At 42.3% G+C, this 18791-nt stretch overlaps 1 protein-coding gene across 2 annotated transcripts in view; it reads left to right on the forward strand.

Annotated features, from left to right (window-relative positions):
• The window catches only part of LOC306987071 (retinoic acid receptor beta-like), a 104304-nt gene that overhangs the window by 62837 nt on the left and 22676 nt on the right, over positions 1 to 18791 (forward strand). The window contains exon 3 of one of the 2 annotated variants that reach the window (XM_079591054.1): positions 13466 to 13511. The exons of the other annotated variant lie outside the window; for it this stretch is intronic. Within the exon in view, the coding sequence (XP_079447180.1) occupies positions 13466 to 13495 (30 nt within the window). The 3' untranslated portion in view covers positions 13496 to 13511. Of the gene's footprint in view, positions 1 to 13465; positions 13512 to 18791 lie in introns of those variants that run through there. 2 annotated transcript variants of the gene reach the window in all.

The following is an 18791-nucleotide window of genomic DNA, read 5'->3' on the forward strand; positions in this document are numbered from 1 at the left end:
TCAATTGACTTATTTGTATAGCGCTTTTCACAATACATATTGTTTCAAGCAGCTTTACAGAAAATGCATCACTACATTACAATTTAAAGTGATCTGTTATCAGACTGTGTCCAAGTTGAATTTCAGAAATGTACATATAAAAATCACGCAGTTAGCTAAAATCATGTAGAAATTTTAGGCCGAAACAACGAGCTCATTAAAGTAATTAGTTACAAGTTGTGAACATAATGATTACAATATATAGAAAAGTTAGGAAAACTTCATGTTTAGATGCTGGTAAAATCACAAAGGCAGAGAAATTTATAACCACACGTAAGCATCACTAATACATCATGGGGTGGTCACACTAGATTTTAAGCCTGCAGTGAATATATAGGCAGTGAGATATGTCACTCTCCAAGGCTTCTGTTTTAAATAAATTATAAATAAATGGAAGTGTTAAATGCATCATCTACTTCTGTTTCATGAGACACTGCACTCCATGCAGCACGTCTTTTTGATATAAGTGTGTATTTTAAACAGGGATGTGTATTTGACTGCTCAAAAAATCTGCTGAGTATAGGTGAAAATGGGTAAGTATACGTGTGTTATTGGAAATTAACATATAAATAAAATGTGTCTGTAGTCTTTTTTTATTATTATTGTAGGTCTATATACACATGCTCTTAAATCCTTTGTTGTTCAAATGTCTTTTAACTATCCAAATTGTTGTTCCATAATGCATATGATTCCCAATTCTCTGTCTGCCGACTTCCAAACAAAGCCGAGAAGATTGTGAGTCAAGCCCAAAGGCACAACTGATGCATATGGCTTTCTCCTTTTCTCATCTGCTCTTTTCCATTAGCATACTTTGTTTGATAATGGGTAGGAGATCTGATTTGAATTGGTGAGGAAAACATATGGCTGAGCATACTTGTATGCATATGCATACAGAAAAGACACATCTCAAGCTAAGCCATAAAGCGCCAGACTTGCTGCGGTCTGTTTGCTTTGACTCTGTAATCCTTTTTGACATTGGCATCTTTCTGACATGTGTCCTCTGTCTTGCTTTATGTTGCTTTAAACTTGCACTCCCTCACAAGTTTTCAAAAACTTTGAGAGATTAAGAAGAAAAAAAACTTTGAATTGAGAATGACTTGCTGGCATCTTTTCCTTGGATGTGTTTTGTGTTCACAATCCAAGTTATAAGCAAACGCACTGTGGTTTTATAACAAAAACTCCTTCTGAGGTGGAGTTTGTATGGATTGGGCACATATTGCACTCTGTCACTGGCTTAAACTGTATTTGTGGGTGTAGGGGTGCCCAATCCTGCTCCTGTCGATCGACTGTCCTGCACATTTCATCTCCAACCTATATCATATCATATCATAATTGTGATTTTATTTTTATTAATTGTGCAGCTCTGTTTTCAAACTACTTTGAATCACCTTGAAATAAGCCTTTACCTTAATGTTTTTCTCAAGAATTTAATAATACGTTAACAACAGCCTAATACAATGTTTATGTTTTGTTTTTAAATCCCTTGTGAAAAAGAAGTCTGTATTGGATGTATTTTTATAAAGTGTATTTAAAAAAAACTGATCTTGAATCATGTCGAGAGAATGGCGATTACAAGCACTGTGAGTTGCTCTCCATTAAAGTGCTTTGCGCTCGTTTCGCATATCGCGAGTAGATCTGGCTGGGAAACTGTTTGTTGAAACTGCTCTAATATGAAAATAACTATATTCAGCCCTTTATCCAGAACGTTTTTACTTTTCTGGTTGATATTTGGTTGATCAGTTCATGCTCTTCAGATTAACATCCACGGCACTAGCCAGTGGCATAAGTCAGAGCAGCTGTTAATTTGTTCTGGGGGCCATAACAACGGGGGCGGTCACCACAAAGCAAACTATGTCGTATTGGGTGAGGGATACTATTGCTCTAGCCTATGAGGTGCACAGTTAAGCATTCTACCAGGGGGGTTGCATCCTCCAGGGCTTTAGCAAGAGACACCCCCTTGCAGCAAGTATGTGATGCAGCAGGCTGGTCGTCTCTGCACACATTTATAGATTCTATAGTTTGGATGTTCACGTTACTCCAAGCTTACACGTCCTTGAGTCGACATCCCAAGCTCATGTCTGAGGCCCTTCTCGTGTTTGTGCGCACACACTACACAACCTTGAGGGGTCCAGGGGCTTCCAGTGCGGTGACGTTGGTATTATCTGTCCCCATTGCGCTTGGCGTGTTTGCCACACGTTTACAACCGGTCAAACGTAGACTGTTCCCTTTCGTAGGGAACTCGCACTGCGTCGTTGAAAACAACTCTTTGGGGACGCTCCCTTAGCGTGCGTCTCTGAAGTATGAATGAAACTAATCCAATCCTGATTGGTGTTGCGTCATGACGTAACATGTGACGGCATAACCGGATGTATAAAGTCACGCCGGCACACACACACACATTAGCTTTCGCTCTTCAGCAAGCGTTCTTTGTGAAAACTGTCTGTCTTATTTGGTGTTGTTTGTCTGTTACAAAAATCCCTGTCATGGCGAGTGAACAATACACAAAGTGTGTGCACCCCTGCCCTCGTTTTCTCACGGTTAGGGACATGCATTTAATGTGTGTGTATTGTTTGGGAGCGCAGTATGCACAGGCAGCTCTCGAGGGAGCTGCCTGTGAACACTGTGAAGCACTTCCCATTAGAGTGCTGCGCTCCCGCTTGGCCATTTTCAATGATGATGGCCAGGCTCGCGATCCCCGCGGTTCGGGTCCCACGTCCGTTGAGGCGCGCGGCGGCTTAGATCGTGGGGATCGCAAAAGGATCTTACAGAGGGGAACGAGACTGCTGAGGTACTTTCTTGTTCTTCATCTGAAGGTTCTGTAGCGCTCGCTCACGGTGCAGAAGCCCGCGACGAGCGCCCGATGCTCGAGCTGTCTGCTTCCGAGGAAGTGGATGTGCTCAGCATCGGCAGCGAGGAACATGAGTCATACTCGCCGGCTCATGTTCCCGCTTTGGAGGAGCTAGTGGAGGTTGAGACGCGTGCTGTGGCCAGACTCAACATCAGCTGGCCACAAAATAAGCAGGATGATCCTTGTCAAAGCAAGCTAGACGAGAGATTCCTGCAGCACCGTTCACAACCTCAGCGCCGGGGTTTGCCGTTTTTCCCAGATCTTCACAAAAAGATCTCCAGATCCTGGGAAAACCCCCACTCTTTTCGTATCTCATCACCCAATTATTATTATTATTATAGTAATGTGGTGGGTGCGAGAGATGGGATATGGCAAGATGCCGCCGATGGAGGAAGCCTTAGCGAGCTATATTTCTCCTGAAGCGGCATCTTCGCTTAAAACCCCGGGGCTGCCCAGCAAACCGTGCAGGGACACCTCTGCACTGGTTGGCCGGGCTTATATGGCGGCTGGTCAGGCTGGTACGTCTCTGCACTCAATTGCGATTTTGCAGGCGTATCAGGCTGACCTCCTCAAAGACCTGGATGAGGGCGAGAGACCGTCACCTTCGGATATTGTGGAATTGAGAAGAGCCACAGATTTATCTCTCCGGGCCACTAAAGAGACGGCACGTGCTATTGGCCGCTCTATGGCAGCTATGGTGGCCACGGAGAGACATCTGTGGCTAAATCTGTCAGGCATTAAAGAGAAGGATAAAGCTTTTCTGCTGGACGCACTGCTATCGCCTTCTGTCTTGTTCGGCGACGCAGTCACTACTGTCGTCGACAGGTTTCAGGAGGCGAAAAAGCAATCAGTGGCGTTCCAGCAGTATTTCCCTCGCCGCTCAAAATCTGGGTCTAGGAGGGCTCAACTAGTTCCCACCACCAGGAACAGAGAGAGAGCGTTTCCTCTAGAGCCCCTCCTCCGGGAGCTTGGCAACAGAGGAAACGCTCTCAATCGAAGTCCTCTAACCAGAAGGGCGACCTGAGGGCCGTCCTTCAGGCGAAGAGGGCTTCGGGAAAGAGGTCCTAACCGAAATGGTAGGACCTCTGAGGGCTGGGCTGGGCTGGGCTCGGGAAATAGCAGTTCGGCATCGAGATGTCGTCCTTGGCCACATTCAGAACCTGGGGTTAAGGCTCAACACGAAGAAAAGCGTGTTGGAACCAGCTCAGAAAACGATGTTTCTGGGCGTGGTATGGGATTTGGTTACGATGCGGGCACATATGTCTCCCGCGCGTGTCGAACCAATCCTGGCCATGGTGTCTGTGATAAAGCTAGGCCAAGCCATCACTGTAAAGCGATTTCAAAGACTGCTGGGCCTCATGGCAGCGGCATCCAACATAATTCCTTTGGGCTTTCTACACATGAGGCCCCTTCAGTGGTGGCTGAAAACCAAAGGGTTTTCCCCGAGGGGGAATCCGTTCCGTATAATCAGGTTTACGCGCAGATGCCTTCGTTCCATATCAATATGGAAGAAACCTTGGTTCCTGTCCCAAGGGCCAGTGTTAGGAGCGTCATGTCGCCGGAAATCCGCTTCGACGGACGCCTTCCTCACTGGCTGGGGCGCGGTCATGGACGGCCGCTTTGCCAGGGGTCTGTGGCAGGACCATCATCTTTCTTGGCATATAAATTGCTTAGAAATGTTGGCTGTGTTCAGGGCTCTGAGGAGCTTCCCCCCAGACATCAAGGGTTATCACATCCTGATACGTTCAGACAATACATCAGTGGTAGCTTATCTGAACCGACAAGGGGGACTCAGATCACGCCCTCTATCCAGACTGGCGCATCAGATTATCCTATGGTCCCAGGGGAAAATATGATCTATCAGAGCAATATATATCCCAGGGGTTCAGAATCAGGGAGCAGACATCTTGTCGAGGCAGGGGCTGAGGCCCGGGGAATGGAGACTTCACCCAGAGGTGGTGAAGTTGATATGGCAGAGGTTTGGACCAATGGAAGTGGATCAGTTTGCGTCTCGAGAGACGTCCCACTGTCCTCTTTGGTTCTCCTTCACTCATCCAGCCCCACTGGGGTTGGATGCCATGGTATAGGCCTGGCCGAGGCTTCGCCCTTTACGCTTTTCCCCCGATCGCTCTGCTCCCGGGAGTCCTAGAGAGGGTCCGTCAGGAGGGCATTGGTCTTCTACTGGTAGCCCCGTTGTGGCCGGCCCGAATATGGTTTTCAGACATAATTTCACTCCTGATAGCTCTGCCATGGCAGATTCCTCTGAGGAGGGATCTGTTGTCTCAGGCGGAGGGAACAATATTCCACCCTCGGCCAGAGCTGTGGAAATTGTGGGTCTGGGCCCTGAGGGGGCTCAGTACCTAGATGCTGGTCTATCAGCCGGGGTGGTTGAAACCATACTTAGCTCTAGGACTCCGTCTACTAGGTGATTATATGGCCTCAAGTGGAATGTCTTTTCCACTTGGTGTAGAGAACATGAGTTAGATCCAGTTAACTGCCCAGTGGCTTCAGTTCTGGACTTTCTCCAAGATCGTTTCTCCGCGGGTCTCTCCCCGTCCACACTGAAGGTGTACGTGGCTGCCATTGCGGCTTTCCATGCACCACTGAGTGATGGGCTTCTGGGGAGGCACCAACTGGTCATACGTTTTCTCCGTGGTACATGGGAGGATGAGACCGACAATCAGGTCCAGGGTTCCATCCTGGGACCTGGCAGTGGTTCTCGAAGGGCTATCCCTGGCTCCCTTCGAACCCCTTCAGTCGACTTCGCCCAAGGACCTTACATTCAAGATTGCCTTTCTTTTAGCTATTACTTCTCTTAAGAGGGTGTAAGATCTTGCCCTGGCAGTAACGCCAGCCTGCTTGGAGTTTGCCCCAGGCAGAGTTAAGGCCATCATGCACCCGAGACCTGGCTACGTGCCTAAAGTACCTTCTAACGTGGCACGGTCCACGGTCCTGCAAGCTTTTTATCTTCTACCGACACATGAGGTGGAGGAGGAGAGGCTTCACTTGCTCTGCCCGATTAGAGCCTTGAGTGTTTACCTTGAGAGGTCCTCTTCTTGGAGGAGGTCGGACCAACTGTTAGTGTGTTTTGGGTCACCTAAAAAGGGGCTCCCGGCATCCAAACAAAGTGTGGATTGGATAATAGCAATTGGATTGTTCAGGCTATTACTTCGGCCTACAAGGTGCACAATTTGCCTTCACCTTTGGCCGTCAGGGCTCATTCTACTAGAGGCATTGCGTCCTCTAGGGCCCTCCTCTCGGGAGTGTCCCTCCAGGAGATCTGTGAGGCAGCCGGTTGGGCTACCCCGCACACTTTTATCAGGTTTTATAGTCTGCACCTCCCTAGTACGCCTGGCTCACATGTGCTCTCGTCCTAGCTAAGTGCCTGAGATCAGTTTCACTCTAGTTTAGTTTAGTTTAGTAGATTAGTTTCATTCATACTTCAGAGACGCACACTAAGGGAGCGTCCCCAAAGAGTCGTTTTCAACGACGCAGGGTCTCTGAAAACGTTACAGTCGTAACCAGAGACGTTTTCCCCATAAAGCTTAAAATCAAGTGCAGCATCTCGTTCCCACTTCTTCAGAGAACAGGGTTACAGTCAAGTAACCCGAGACGATTCTCAATCATAGTGAGAATCATGTGTGTTTTTATGCACAGAGAAAAATAATAATAAACATTTATTTGCAATTATAAAGTATAGAAGTTAGACAACAGTTCAGAAGTTTCACTGAACAACTTTGATATTACATCTAAAATCAACAACCTGCAGGTACTGTTTTTCTGTTTGGTTCTTGTATTGCTGCTTTTAAATTGTTTTTCTATATCAACATATACTGTGGTCTTGAACATTTAAGGCACAATTCATGTCAAAGAAGTTCAACTTTTAGAAATGCGTTTCAAAACCTTCACTCTATTCCACTACACTACGTATCATGTTTTTAAAAGCAAAAAAGCATTTTATCTGCATTCATTCAGCTCACTGCTTTTTATTCTGTGTGAATATCTGACCTGTGGTCAGTGCTGCACCCCCTGCTATCATGACAGACGGACTAGTAAACCGCATTGTTCAATGAGAGACTTTTATAATTATTACGTTCTCATCGAATCGCAGGAAGGACAACCATGGCCAGGGAAAACTCACCCAGTTTTCAAAAAATAATTATTGACATAGGCCTACATCCATACATGATACATGTATATTGAAATGCTAATGATATCAGGGTACGCAGTGTTGATGCATTGTGTACAAGCAGGTTATCCATTGTTTCAGGTAATATACTATTATAGTAATGAAATGAAAGGCCACATAAGTGAACTTAAAGAGTACACTTTCATGGCTGTGAACACACTTAACCCTCTGATGGTTTTCATTTGTGTAGACACTCGTGATCTTTGGGGTCTCCAGGGACCCCAGACAATAACATGTCATTTTGTAACAGAATAAACAAATTTTTTTTATAAATGTAATTTTGCTCTGTTTATTAATGTTTTTACTCCACAACTGTGCAGTTTTTGGAGGATTTATGATATATTTTAAATGTATAATTTATGATAGATTTTAAATTTATAATAAATTAAAAAAAGTTTTTCTTTTTTAAATAGGTTTTTATACAAATTAGCTGTTTTATGTAAAATTCCCTTTATAAAAGACCCAAATTTCTCAATTTCATTTATGGGGTTAACATGGATAATTTTATATGGTTCAGTGTAACATTTTTGCCCATATTTTGGAAAATGTAGTTTTAAAAGTAAAAAAAATTATAATTTTAGCCACTAGATGGCTATAGAGCTCCACTATATGCTATTTGCTATTTGACTAACTGAAAGATATTTTTTCACAAGTTTTTCCAGTTGGATTCATATCTAAATATTATGAAATCCCAATTATAACAATAAAAATGACTTTTTTTGTCAAAGTTTTGCATTTTTTGTACTGAAAGATTTTTTTTTTTTCAATAATGTTACATTATGATTAGAATCAAATCTGAAAAAGATAAAAGTTGAGTTTTTAGAGTTAATCATTTATTTTTCAATCTTCTTTTTTTCATATAATTGTACAAATGTAATCTACACTTCAGTTACTAACTGTAACAGAACAGATATGTACAGTTATATTTTAAATTGAGTACAAATACATGACATGGACATCAAAATGCAATGAACATGAACAGCATAACAAATGAGCAAATAAAGCAGTAACTTTTGTCTCTTTCTCTCTCTCTCTCTCTCTGTGTGTGTGTGTGTGTGTGTGTGTGTGTTTGTGTGTGTGTGTGTGTGTGTGTGTGTGTGTGTGTGTGTGTGTGTGTGTGTGTGTGTGTGTGTGTGTGTGTGTGTGTGTGTGTGTGTGTGTGTGTTCACATTGTCGATGTGTCAATTTTTTTTGGTGGTGGTTCCGCATTTTGGACTATTTTATGTGAAAAATTATAAGAGAGCAGTTTTCATAGTCTCTCAAATGTATTCTTCTGTGTGTGTGAGCATGATAATTTTGCATTGTGAATGTTTTTTAGCACTGTTAGAAGTGTGCCACTTCATTTCTGTCTATGTGTGTTCTGTGTTGTTTCTGATTTTGATGATTTTTGTCTATTTTCTTTATATATTTCTATAACCCAGCGTAGAATTATTATTTTTTCAGTACAAAAAAATGTTAAACTTAGACAAAAAAGTCATTTTAATTGTTAGAATTGTGATTTAATAATATTTAGATATGAATCCAACTGGAAAAACTTGTGAAAATATATTTTTCAGTTAGTCAAATAGCAAATAGCATATAGTGGAGCTCCGTAGCCATCTAGTGGCTAAAATTATGATTTTTTTTTACTTTTAAAACTATATTAATACTAAACCGTGTAAAATTATATATATTTAAAATATATCATAAATCCTCCAAAAACTGCACAAATGTGGAGTAAAAACATTAATAAACAGTTGTTGTCAAGCAAACATAAAAACAGATTAAATCACAATCTAATTTTTTTTTTTTTTTGTAGATCTATAAAGGGTTAAGAGCAGTACAACGTTTCATGCCATTTGGACAAAGATAACTTTTTTTTAATTCAGTAAAGGTCATTTGCGGGTTAAAAAGACCCCGAAGACCATCAGATATGCTTTTAAAAATTGTGTTTTTCAAAAATGATATGGCGATACCCTGAGAAAGGTCTATAGAAGTAATTATAAAATTGCATTTAAATATGTAGCCAAGTCCTACTTAAGTTGAAAGTACTTTCAACTGCATTCAATATACATTTAAAATATAATACATTATTTTCTTTTCATTTTAAATCACATTCAAGTGTCCAAAAACATTACATTCTGTTCACACTTTGTGATGTGAAATTGTGATGTGAAGTCTGATTCATTTCTGTGAACAGATTATTTCTGACAGTTTATTTCCATCCATCCATTTTCTTCCGCTTATCCGAGGCCGGATCGCTGGGGCAGCAGTCTAAGCAGAGATGCCCAGACTTCCCTCTCCCTAGACACTTCCTCCAGCTCTTCCGGGGGGACACCGAGGCGTTCCCAGGCCAGCCGGGAGACATAGTCCCTCCAGCGTGTCCTAGGTCTTCCCCGGGGTCTCCTCCCGGTGGGACGTGCCCGGAACACCTTCCTGGGAAGGCGTCCAGGAGGCATCCGGAACAGATGCCCGAGCCACCTCAGCAGCGGATCTACTCTGAGCTCCTCCCGAGTGGCCGAGCTCCTCATCCTATCTCCAAGGGATCGCCCAGCCACTCTGCGGAGAAAGCTCATTTCGGCCGCCTGTATTCGGGATCTTGTTCTTTCGGTCATGGCCCAAAGCTCATGACCATAGGTGAGAGTAGGAACGTAGATTGACCGGTAAATCGAGAGCTTCGCCTTACGACTCAGCTCTTTCTTCACCACGACAGACCGGTACATCGACCGCATTACTGCAGCAGCTGCACCGATCCGTCTGTCAATCTCCCGTTCCATCCTTCCCTCACTCGTGAACAAGACCCCAAGATACTTAAACTCCTCCACTTGAGGCAGGAACTCTCCACCAACCTGAAGTGGACAGGCCACCCTTTTCCGACTGAGGACCATGGCCTCGGATTTGGAGGTGCTGATTCTCATCCCAGCCGCTTCACACTCGGCTGCAAACCGTCCCAGTGCATGCTGAAGGTCCTTGTTTGAAGGGGCCAACACGACAACATCATCTGCAAAGAGCAGAGACGAAATCGTGTGGTCCCCAAACCCGACACCCTCCGGCCCCTGGCTGCGCCTAGAAATTCTGTCCATAAAATTATGAACAGAACCGGCGACAAAGGGCAGCCCTGCCGGAGTCCAACATGCACCAGGAACAAGTCTGACTTACTGCCGGCAATGCGAACCAAGCTCCTGCTCCTGTCGTATAGTGACCGGACAGCCCTTAGCAAAGGACCATACTCCCGGAGCACCCTCCACAGGACACCACGAGGGACACAGTCGAATGCCTTCTCCAAATCCTCAAAGCTGGAGGGTTCATGGGAGTTTGCCCAACCAATCCAGTTTATTTCAATGAACCTATTCAGAAAACCAATTCACTAGTTAATTTAAATATTACAGATGTTTTACATATCTAAATGAGTTGGCAAAACTGGCATGGGATCATATGGATATTGGCTCACTTTGAGTCTGAGTGTCAAGCATGATCGAAATTGAGTTTTGATTGAGTAAGTTGTAGATCTGTGCTGACTTGAGCTGCAAACTGTTTTAGACAGTTTAGTTGATTTGGTGAGCTAGTTTAACTACTTCAATAAATAATACTGGTTCATAAGAACAATTTGTTTGTGAACCAGACTACACTTATTTATATTCTTTTAAAACGGCAAACGGTGCTTTAATTTCTGAGTATTGTTTTATTTCAAGTACAAATACACTATTGCCAAAAGTATTGGGACACCTCTCCAAATCATTGAATTCAGGTGTTCCAATCACTTCCATGGCCACAGTTGTATAAAATCAAGCACCTATGTAGACTGCGTCTATAAACATTTGAGAATGGATCACTCTCAGGGGGTCTGTGAATTCAAGCGTGGCATCACGATAGGTTGCCACCTGTGCAATAAGCCCTCCTTCACTACTAAATATTCCACGGTCAACTGTTACTAGTATTATAACAAAGTGGAAGCATTTGAGATCAACAGCATCTCAGCCATGAAGTGGTAGGCCACGTAAAATCACAGAGCGGGTTCAGCGCATACTCAGTGCACAGTGCGCAGAAGTCGCCAACTTTCTGTAGAGTCAATAGCTACAGACTAGAGCCCTGCATTTCAGCCCGAGCCCGACGGGTCCCGACTTATTTACGCCCCTAGGGCCGGGCTTCGGGCCAATTTTCACGTCATAGTTCACACACGGGCCGGGCCTTCTTTTTATAGCCTATTTTAGACATGTATTAAAATTAAAAATGAGAAGTTGACGATGGAAAAACAAACATAGAAAGCCGTTCTATAACCTATCACACTGACATATGACTGACACATGACAGTCTGCTCGCGCACACGCACGCACACAGGTTTCCTGGCGGCACGACCCAAGATTCGCGCGACCGGCTCGCTCTGTTTTTAGTGTCCCCGCCAGCAGCAGAAGTATAGCGAGCGTGACTTCAGCGCAGCTGGAATAGTTAAAGAGAAAAGTACGACTGGATTAAAACCTTCAACTGTGGATGCTGTGATTTTTCTTCACGATGCTCGGTAAGAGACTGTTCTTAGCCATGTTAGGGGCTGTCTTGTTGTTTTTCGTTTGAAAACGACTTTTATTTTCATTAGTCTGTTGGAAACTATTGGAAATAAGAATGGCCATGTTTTGTAGTGAAGACTTGATTTTTGAGGTAAAATAATCTGCATGTTTGTTTTTACTTTAATGCCATTTATTTGATTTGTTTAGATTGTAGGCTATAGCTCATTTTGTTTGCGAACGCGAATGTGCTGTGGCGAAAAAACAACTTTTATTTTTTTTGCTTCGATGACGATTTTTTTTTTGCTTTTGCGGCGACAGAAAAGGCTTCAGCCAATCACATACAGTGGATTGACTATTTGATTGCATGTAAACGTAGCCCCTGATGATTTTAAGAGGACTGCTCACCTTAAGCAGACTGCCAGACGCTGCTCTGAGCCGATTGGATCCCTGAAGTTTGTGGTTTGTCTTGTCAGATGCGGTGCCACTGTCTGTAGAAGCTCCTCAAATTTTCCCACAGACATCCGAAAGTAAGTGCGGAACCGGCCATGAGATCATTTTAGCTCCTGTACAAGATTAGCATACCCTTCAGACTCTCTGTTCTTTAAAATTGGGTGCACCCATAACCTTCTTTTCTGTCTTTTAAATAAAATGGAAAGCTTGTCTTTGGATGATGATGATGATGAAGTATCCATGTTTTCTCAGTTGTGGGCGCAAAAGTTTTGGAATGTTGAAGCTCTGAACGTCGCAAATTCGCGTCGCAGCTGATGTGAATGGTTTTGACACAAACTATTCGCATTCGACACCAACACTATTCGGGTTTTCGTTTCGCTTTTTCGTTACGCTTCCGGGCCTGTGAAAGGGCCTTAAAGCCACTGGACTCTAGAGCAATGGAGACGATTCACGCTTATCTGTCTGGTAATCCAATGGACGAGTCTGGGTTTGGTGGTTGCCAGGAGAACTGGATTTGCCTGACTGCATTCTGCCAAGTGTAAAGTTTGGTGGAGGGGGGATTATGGTGTGGGTTGTTTTTTTTAGGGGTTGGGGTTGGGCTTGGCCCCTAAGTTCCAGGGAACTTAATGCTTCAGCATACCAAGACATTTTGGACAATTTCATGGTCTCAACTTTGTGGGAACAGTTTGGGAATGGCCACTTCCTGTTCCAACATGACTGCGCATCAGTGCACAAAGCAAGGTCCATAAAGACATGGATGAGCGAGTTTGGTGTGGAGGAACTTGACTGGCCTGCATAGAGTCCTGAAGAACACCTTTGAGATGAATTAGAGCGGAGACTGCGAGCCAGGCCTTCTCGTCCAATATCAGTGCCTGACCTCACAAATGCGCTTCTAGAAGAACGGTCGAAATTTCCCATAAACACACTCCTAAACCTTGTGGAAAGCCTTCTCAGAAGAGTTGAAGCTGTTATAGCTGCAAAGGGAGGGCCAACTCCATATTAAACCCTACTGATTAAGAATGGGATGTCATTAGAGTTCATGTACATGTAAAGGCAGACGTCCCAAAACTTTTAGCAATATAGTGTATCTAAAAATGAAATCTGGATGCATTTACTAGAGAAGAAAAACAACATATTAAGTCTTATTTCTTGGAGGGGGAGGGGGAGGGGGGTCTAATTGAAGTGCATTTTGCTTTAAACAAGCAAAAATATCTGCCAATGGGGGTAAGAAAAATAATCTTAAATCAAAGGAAAAAACATTATTTTTACCACTCTAAAAGCTTGTTTTAAACATAAACTCACTGTTACAGAACAGAGATTTCAGACAGAGATAGAATGAATGATATAAACTTTATTAGACAAGGATGGTTAACAGGAAATGCAGGTGAGTGTTTGCTGAGGATGTACATAGCATGAGGGTGGATAATGGAGAGATACTGACAGTATTTTGTGTTGTAGATGGATTGGAGTCCGTGGATGGCTGTGTAGAAGGCGGACGGAGCACACACCTCAATGAAAGAACAGGAAGGTAGAGGGAACATGGAACAGAAAATGCTGGAAATAAGGAGGACCAGGAAAACGATGGAAAGATGATGGAGAGAGGTAACATAAACCATGGGATCATAGTCAACAGGTCCTAACTCAAAACAAGACCAGACAATGTGATTGTGTGAGGTGTGTGCTTATATGCTGAGGGAGATGATGAGGTAATGTGATGATTAGTATTTGTGTGATTGTGACCTCTGTGATTGGGTGATGGTGGAGCCTGGCTGATCCATGACAGTACCTCCTCCGTCCATGGCCCACTCCTGAGGGCCGTGGACTCCGATGTCCTGGTGGCCGGCCTCTACCTCGGGGTGCTGAACGATCTGGATAAGTTTCATGGTAAGTGGTAAGGAGGACTGGATCTAGGATGTCATCCCTGTAGATCCATGAAAGTTGTTCTGGCCCATATCCCTACCAGTCCACGAGATACACTAAAAGACTGTGTAATGTGAAACAGTAATGGGTAAAACTGTGTAGACTGCTCCATCTTCCTGAATCAGAGGAAGGAGGGTTCCTCTGTTGGACCAGGCTTTGTGGGGGCGAAACAGACACAGGTGAGGGATAGGGTTTAGGCAGTAAAACATGAAATGAAGGTGGATCCTGTAGTGCAACCACTCTCTCGGAGCCAATGATCGACAGGAGAGACATTTGATGGTTCCCTGGACCACAGGAACAGTGGAGGCTGGTAGCTGAGCATGCACTAGAAAGGAGTGAGTCCAGTGGCATGCTGACAAAGGAAGTTCTATGCATACTAGGCAAAGCCTAGGAATTGTTTCCAAGAGTTCTGGTGGCCATGGCAGAAGGTTTCTTAGGCACATGGATGAGTTGTGCCATGCTCCCCTGCTGCTGAGACAGCACTGCTTCTACGCCAGTGGTGGACTCATCGATCTCAGCGACAAATGACTTGTTGGGGTCAGGATGGATCAGGAGCGGTGCGCTGGTGAAGGCTTCTTTGAGGCTCTGGAAAGCCTGGGTGGTGACAGGTGTCCAGGACAAGGACTTTGGTTTGTTTTTGAGGAGGTTTTTTGGTTGACTGATGATGTAATTCTGGAACAATAAAAGTTAGCAAAATCTAGGAAACCCTGATGCTTGCGTATGTTGGCCAGTTGTGTACTGCATTGACCAATACCAGCGGTGGAATTCTCCAGAACCAGGAAGAGAATCAACTCGCTGTGGAATAGTCCGACTTGCAACTGGATGGGTCCTACTGAATATATCACATAGATTGGACTTGGTAATGGGTCTTGGTGGGCCTCTTGACGTTAAGCTGTCGGCAGATGGTCCTAGAGATGACGTTTCCGGCTGACCCAGAGTTGAGGAGGGCGAGTACTGGAAGAGAGAGATTAGGAACAGTAAGGTGAATGTGAGACGAGTGTTATCAATTTGCATTAGCTCTGATTCTGAAGAGCTGGTATTCTCTGACTGGCAAGGTTTATGTGGGGATGGTCGGCCCTTTAGGTCTTCTAAACGGTGCTGCATACGAAGATCTGTGCTGATGGAAAACTGGATGAATCTTTCAATGCTGATCGTTTCGTCATATGCATGATGTAAACTTTTTCTTCGTCGTCGAAACAGAGACCAGGAGACGTTGGGATATCTTTCAAGCAGAAGTTACTATTTATTGAAAACTCGCTGTGCGTCGCTGTAGTCATCCAAAATCTAAACTAATAGCTCAGCACAGTAGAGTTTATACCTTTCAAGGGGGAGGGGTTGCATAGAGGTGGAGACAATTTGAGCAAAGCAAAAAAAATGAAGTACAGGAGTCATCCCGTTACCGGGTCTGTTCATCCTCAACACGTGCCTTTTTCAGTCGCGGAAAATACTCTGGATTGAAGTAGCAAACATTCAGTGTAAGAGTAAAACAAAGACATAACATTATTTATAATAAGTTTACTTGATTCACAGCTCAGGGTTTTTCCTGGGTCAAAATTGGTCTTCGGTGGTGGCCGATGGACTCCGTCATCCTTTTTTGCCCTCTTTTTTTTTTTAAGCTGTGATTTTACCACTGTATTTCATAGCTTTGTAAGATAAAATCCTTTTTTGCTAGACCTAATAATTATTTTGGTATAATCATCAATATAAAAAAGTAGAATAAAAAATGTAGCAGTAAAAAGTTAATTTTTCTACACATTGTCTAATTTAGAACTTCTACCATTTACAATTGAATAAAATTAACAGCTAGCTAACAACAACTTGCTTTGCACTTTTTTCTGTTTTCACCTCACTCCAGTCTAAATTAACAGCTAGCTAACAACAACTTGCTTTGCACTTTTTTCAGTTTTTACCTCACTCCAGTCTAAGCTAAAAAAAAGCTAAAAAGTAATTTTTCGACACATTGTCATATAAATACATCTGTGACAATTACAACATTAAGACGCAGGTGGTGCTGTCGCGCTTTACTCAACACGCTAATTTTATCAGAGATTAAGGCAATAAGTAAGGAATAATTGACGACGGGCCGTTGAATTATTAGCAGATTAATGCTGTTAGAGAGCGAGAGAGAGAGATAAGTGTTCGATAATTGACTGTTCGATAAGTGTCTTCAACAGTGTTCGGCAGCAGCGGTTCTCCTATAGTGAGACTAAGTTTATCCGCTTCAGGATAAATGTCTTGTAGCTTTTAAGTTGTTAAACAATTTAACAGATTAAATCTTGAAAGCTGTGCTGACAACACATTTATGTGCGAGTGTGTGTCCATATGTATGCGTTTGGGTGGGAGAGAGAGCATGTGCTGTCAATGCATTATAATGCCTGGTTCAGATTGCAAAAAAAATTTTGTCTGTTACGATAGTCACTGTGTCAGATTACACGATTTTGACTCCGAAAATCTTGTTGTGTCATGGACAAGAAAAATGTCAGACTACACGTTGCTTTCTGACCAGTCATCGCGTGCCGTCTCACACGTAGACATTCACTTGCACATATATATGTCATATACGCACGCACTCACTCTCACACGTATACACACACACACACTAGGGTGAGGGACAGTCCCGAAGTTTGAAGCTTTGTCCCGCAAGTCATAAGCAGTGTCCCGCATTTTAATTGTGTCTGCATCATTTTATTTAATCGTCCTTTTAAATTACAATTCTACAATAAAAATGTTAATAAGAAAACACTGAACATGCGCAGCCGTTATTATTGGTTCTAGGCAGAGCGGGAAAACAAACAAAAATCTGCAACAGAAAAATGGATCTATCCGGAGCTCCCGAGAAGAAAAAGCGTCTTTGTTCGTATGATGGAGGAATGGGAGAAAAAAATGTACATGGTTAAAACCAGTTACAGGTGACCCTAAAAGAGGAGATTGCTGTGTGCCACCGAAGTTTCACCATCACGCATGGAAAAGACACAAAAATATAGGATACTGAATCCGATAAGAACGGATTTAATCTGTCTTTCCTAATGGAATTTATGTGCTTATTTGTAAATGTGCTTTTTAGCGATTGGATTATTATTTTCACTTAATTATTTAGATTAAATAGACCCGTGCTGTTAAAATGAGTTTTATATTATTAATGACGTTCACAGCGCCGGTCAGCGCCATCATAGACTAACATTTTTATGAAGCCTATTAGCAATAAAGACATCTAATATAAAATCAATATTTATTCACCTAGTATAATTATAGTAAGTTATCTCCCTCGTGTCCCGCGAAATCAGGTCTGACATGCAACAGAACAATATAGCCAGGTGGTGACCCTAGCCTAGCACACACACACACACACACACACTCACTCACTCACTAGCACACACTCTCTCGCTCGCTCACTCACTCACTCTCGTCGTGGAGGACTGAAAAAAAATAAAAGATGCTAGTCTTTTTGTCGTGAAGCATCGCAGACGCTACGTAGGTTGTCGCACACTATGACACACTATACGAGATGAAACGATCAAATCTTGCGTCCCAACGCCTGTTGTCGTTTACGAATCCCCACGACACCATACGTCAAACTAATCGTGCCAAAATCGTGTAATCTGAACTAGGCATAAAACATAATTTTGAAGCAAAAACATTGAATGAAGAGTTTGGTTCCAAAACGCAATAAATCCATTTTGATTAATTTGAGTAAAAAAATTGTTTTCTTTACCAAGAAAGTGGCAAGACACTATTTTCTGTTTCAAACTTTATAATAACATAAAAAAAAAGAATACAGATTTTTACTTTCAAAGACTTATTATAATAACTGATAATTTCCCCCCCAAAATGCAATAAATCCATGATTTTTTTTCCCCCAAAATGCAATTAATCCATTGAATCCGGTCTGTGTACTTTTGCATCCATTCCTTTTTCATTGAAATAGAAAAACGAAAAATCAACGGTTGTTGTATTTTTTAAATCCAAAGTTTAACACCAAAATTTTAATTTGAACAGTACACACAAAATAATGCGAAAAAAAAAATATATATATATATATATATATATATATATATATATATATATATATATATATATATATATATATATATTGACATATTTTCAGATTTTTGTTTGACTTTTTGCCCATTTACTAAACATTTAAAATTAGTATGGAAAAAAATTTGATTTTACTGGTTTTCTAAGGCCAAATTAGAACCCAGAAATTAAATTTTTCCCGCAGTGCTGATACTGAATGAGAAGAGCCATCTCTGGAACCATGCAGAGAGATGATTTATAGGTGATTTATAGGCTAATGATAACAAATGTGTCTGAAAAAAATAACTAGACATTTTAATTGTTTATTAATAAGCTAGTGTTTTCTCAATCAGTGTCAGCTGCAAACATGATCTCCATCTCCGCTGTAAAGCGGATGCGACATTAGAGAGAAATGCACCTTTCATACGGATTACATAATCAGATGGTATTTGCTTTCGATTCAAATTTGTTCGTTTACAAGTGGACATTTCAAGCTTTATATAGGTAGGCTATGTTTTGTTTCAGTTCATTGAGATCATGAAAGCGCGCCTGATTGTTTTATTTTATTTTACAAAAGCACAACGCTTTCTTGTTATTGTGAGTTTACACAACTAAAATTAGTTGTGAATGATGTATTATTATTTTCTGTATAACCAGAAATGATAGAGTATTTAAGTTGTTTCCACTGTTGATAGGAAATGCAAGTGTTCGCGCCCGCGCCATGAAGTAAGCGTGTATTTTACGTAAAGTTAAAAAGTGACTTTTCAATACCGACCAGATACAATATAGAATTTTGCAGGTTCTCAGTTATTTAAAAAAATGGTGTTTAGAGCGTTTTGAAACCAGA

Source organism: Phoxinus phoxinus, assembly GCF_949152265.1.
Source record: "Phoxinus phoxinus genome assembly, chromosome: 19".
NCBI lineage: Eukaryota > Metazoa > Chordata > Actinopteri > Cypriniformes > Leuciscidae > Phoxinus > Phoxinus phoxinus.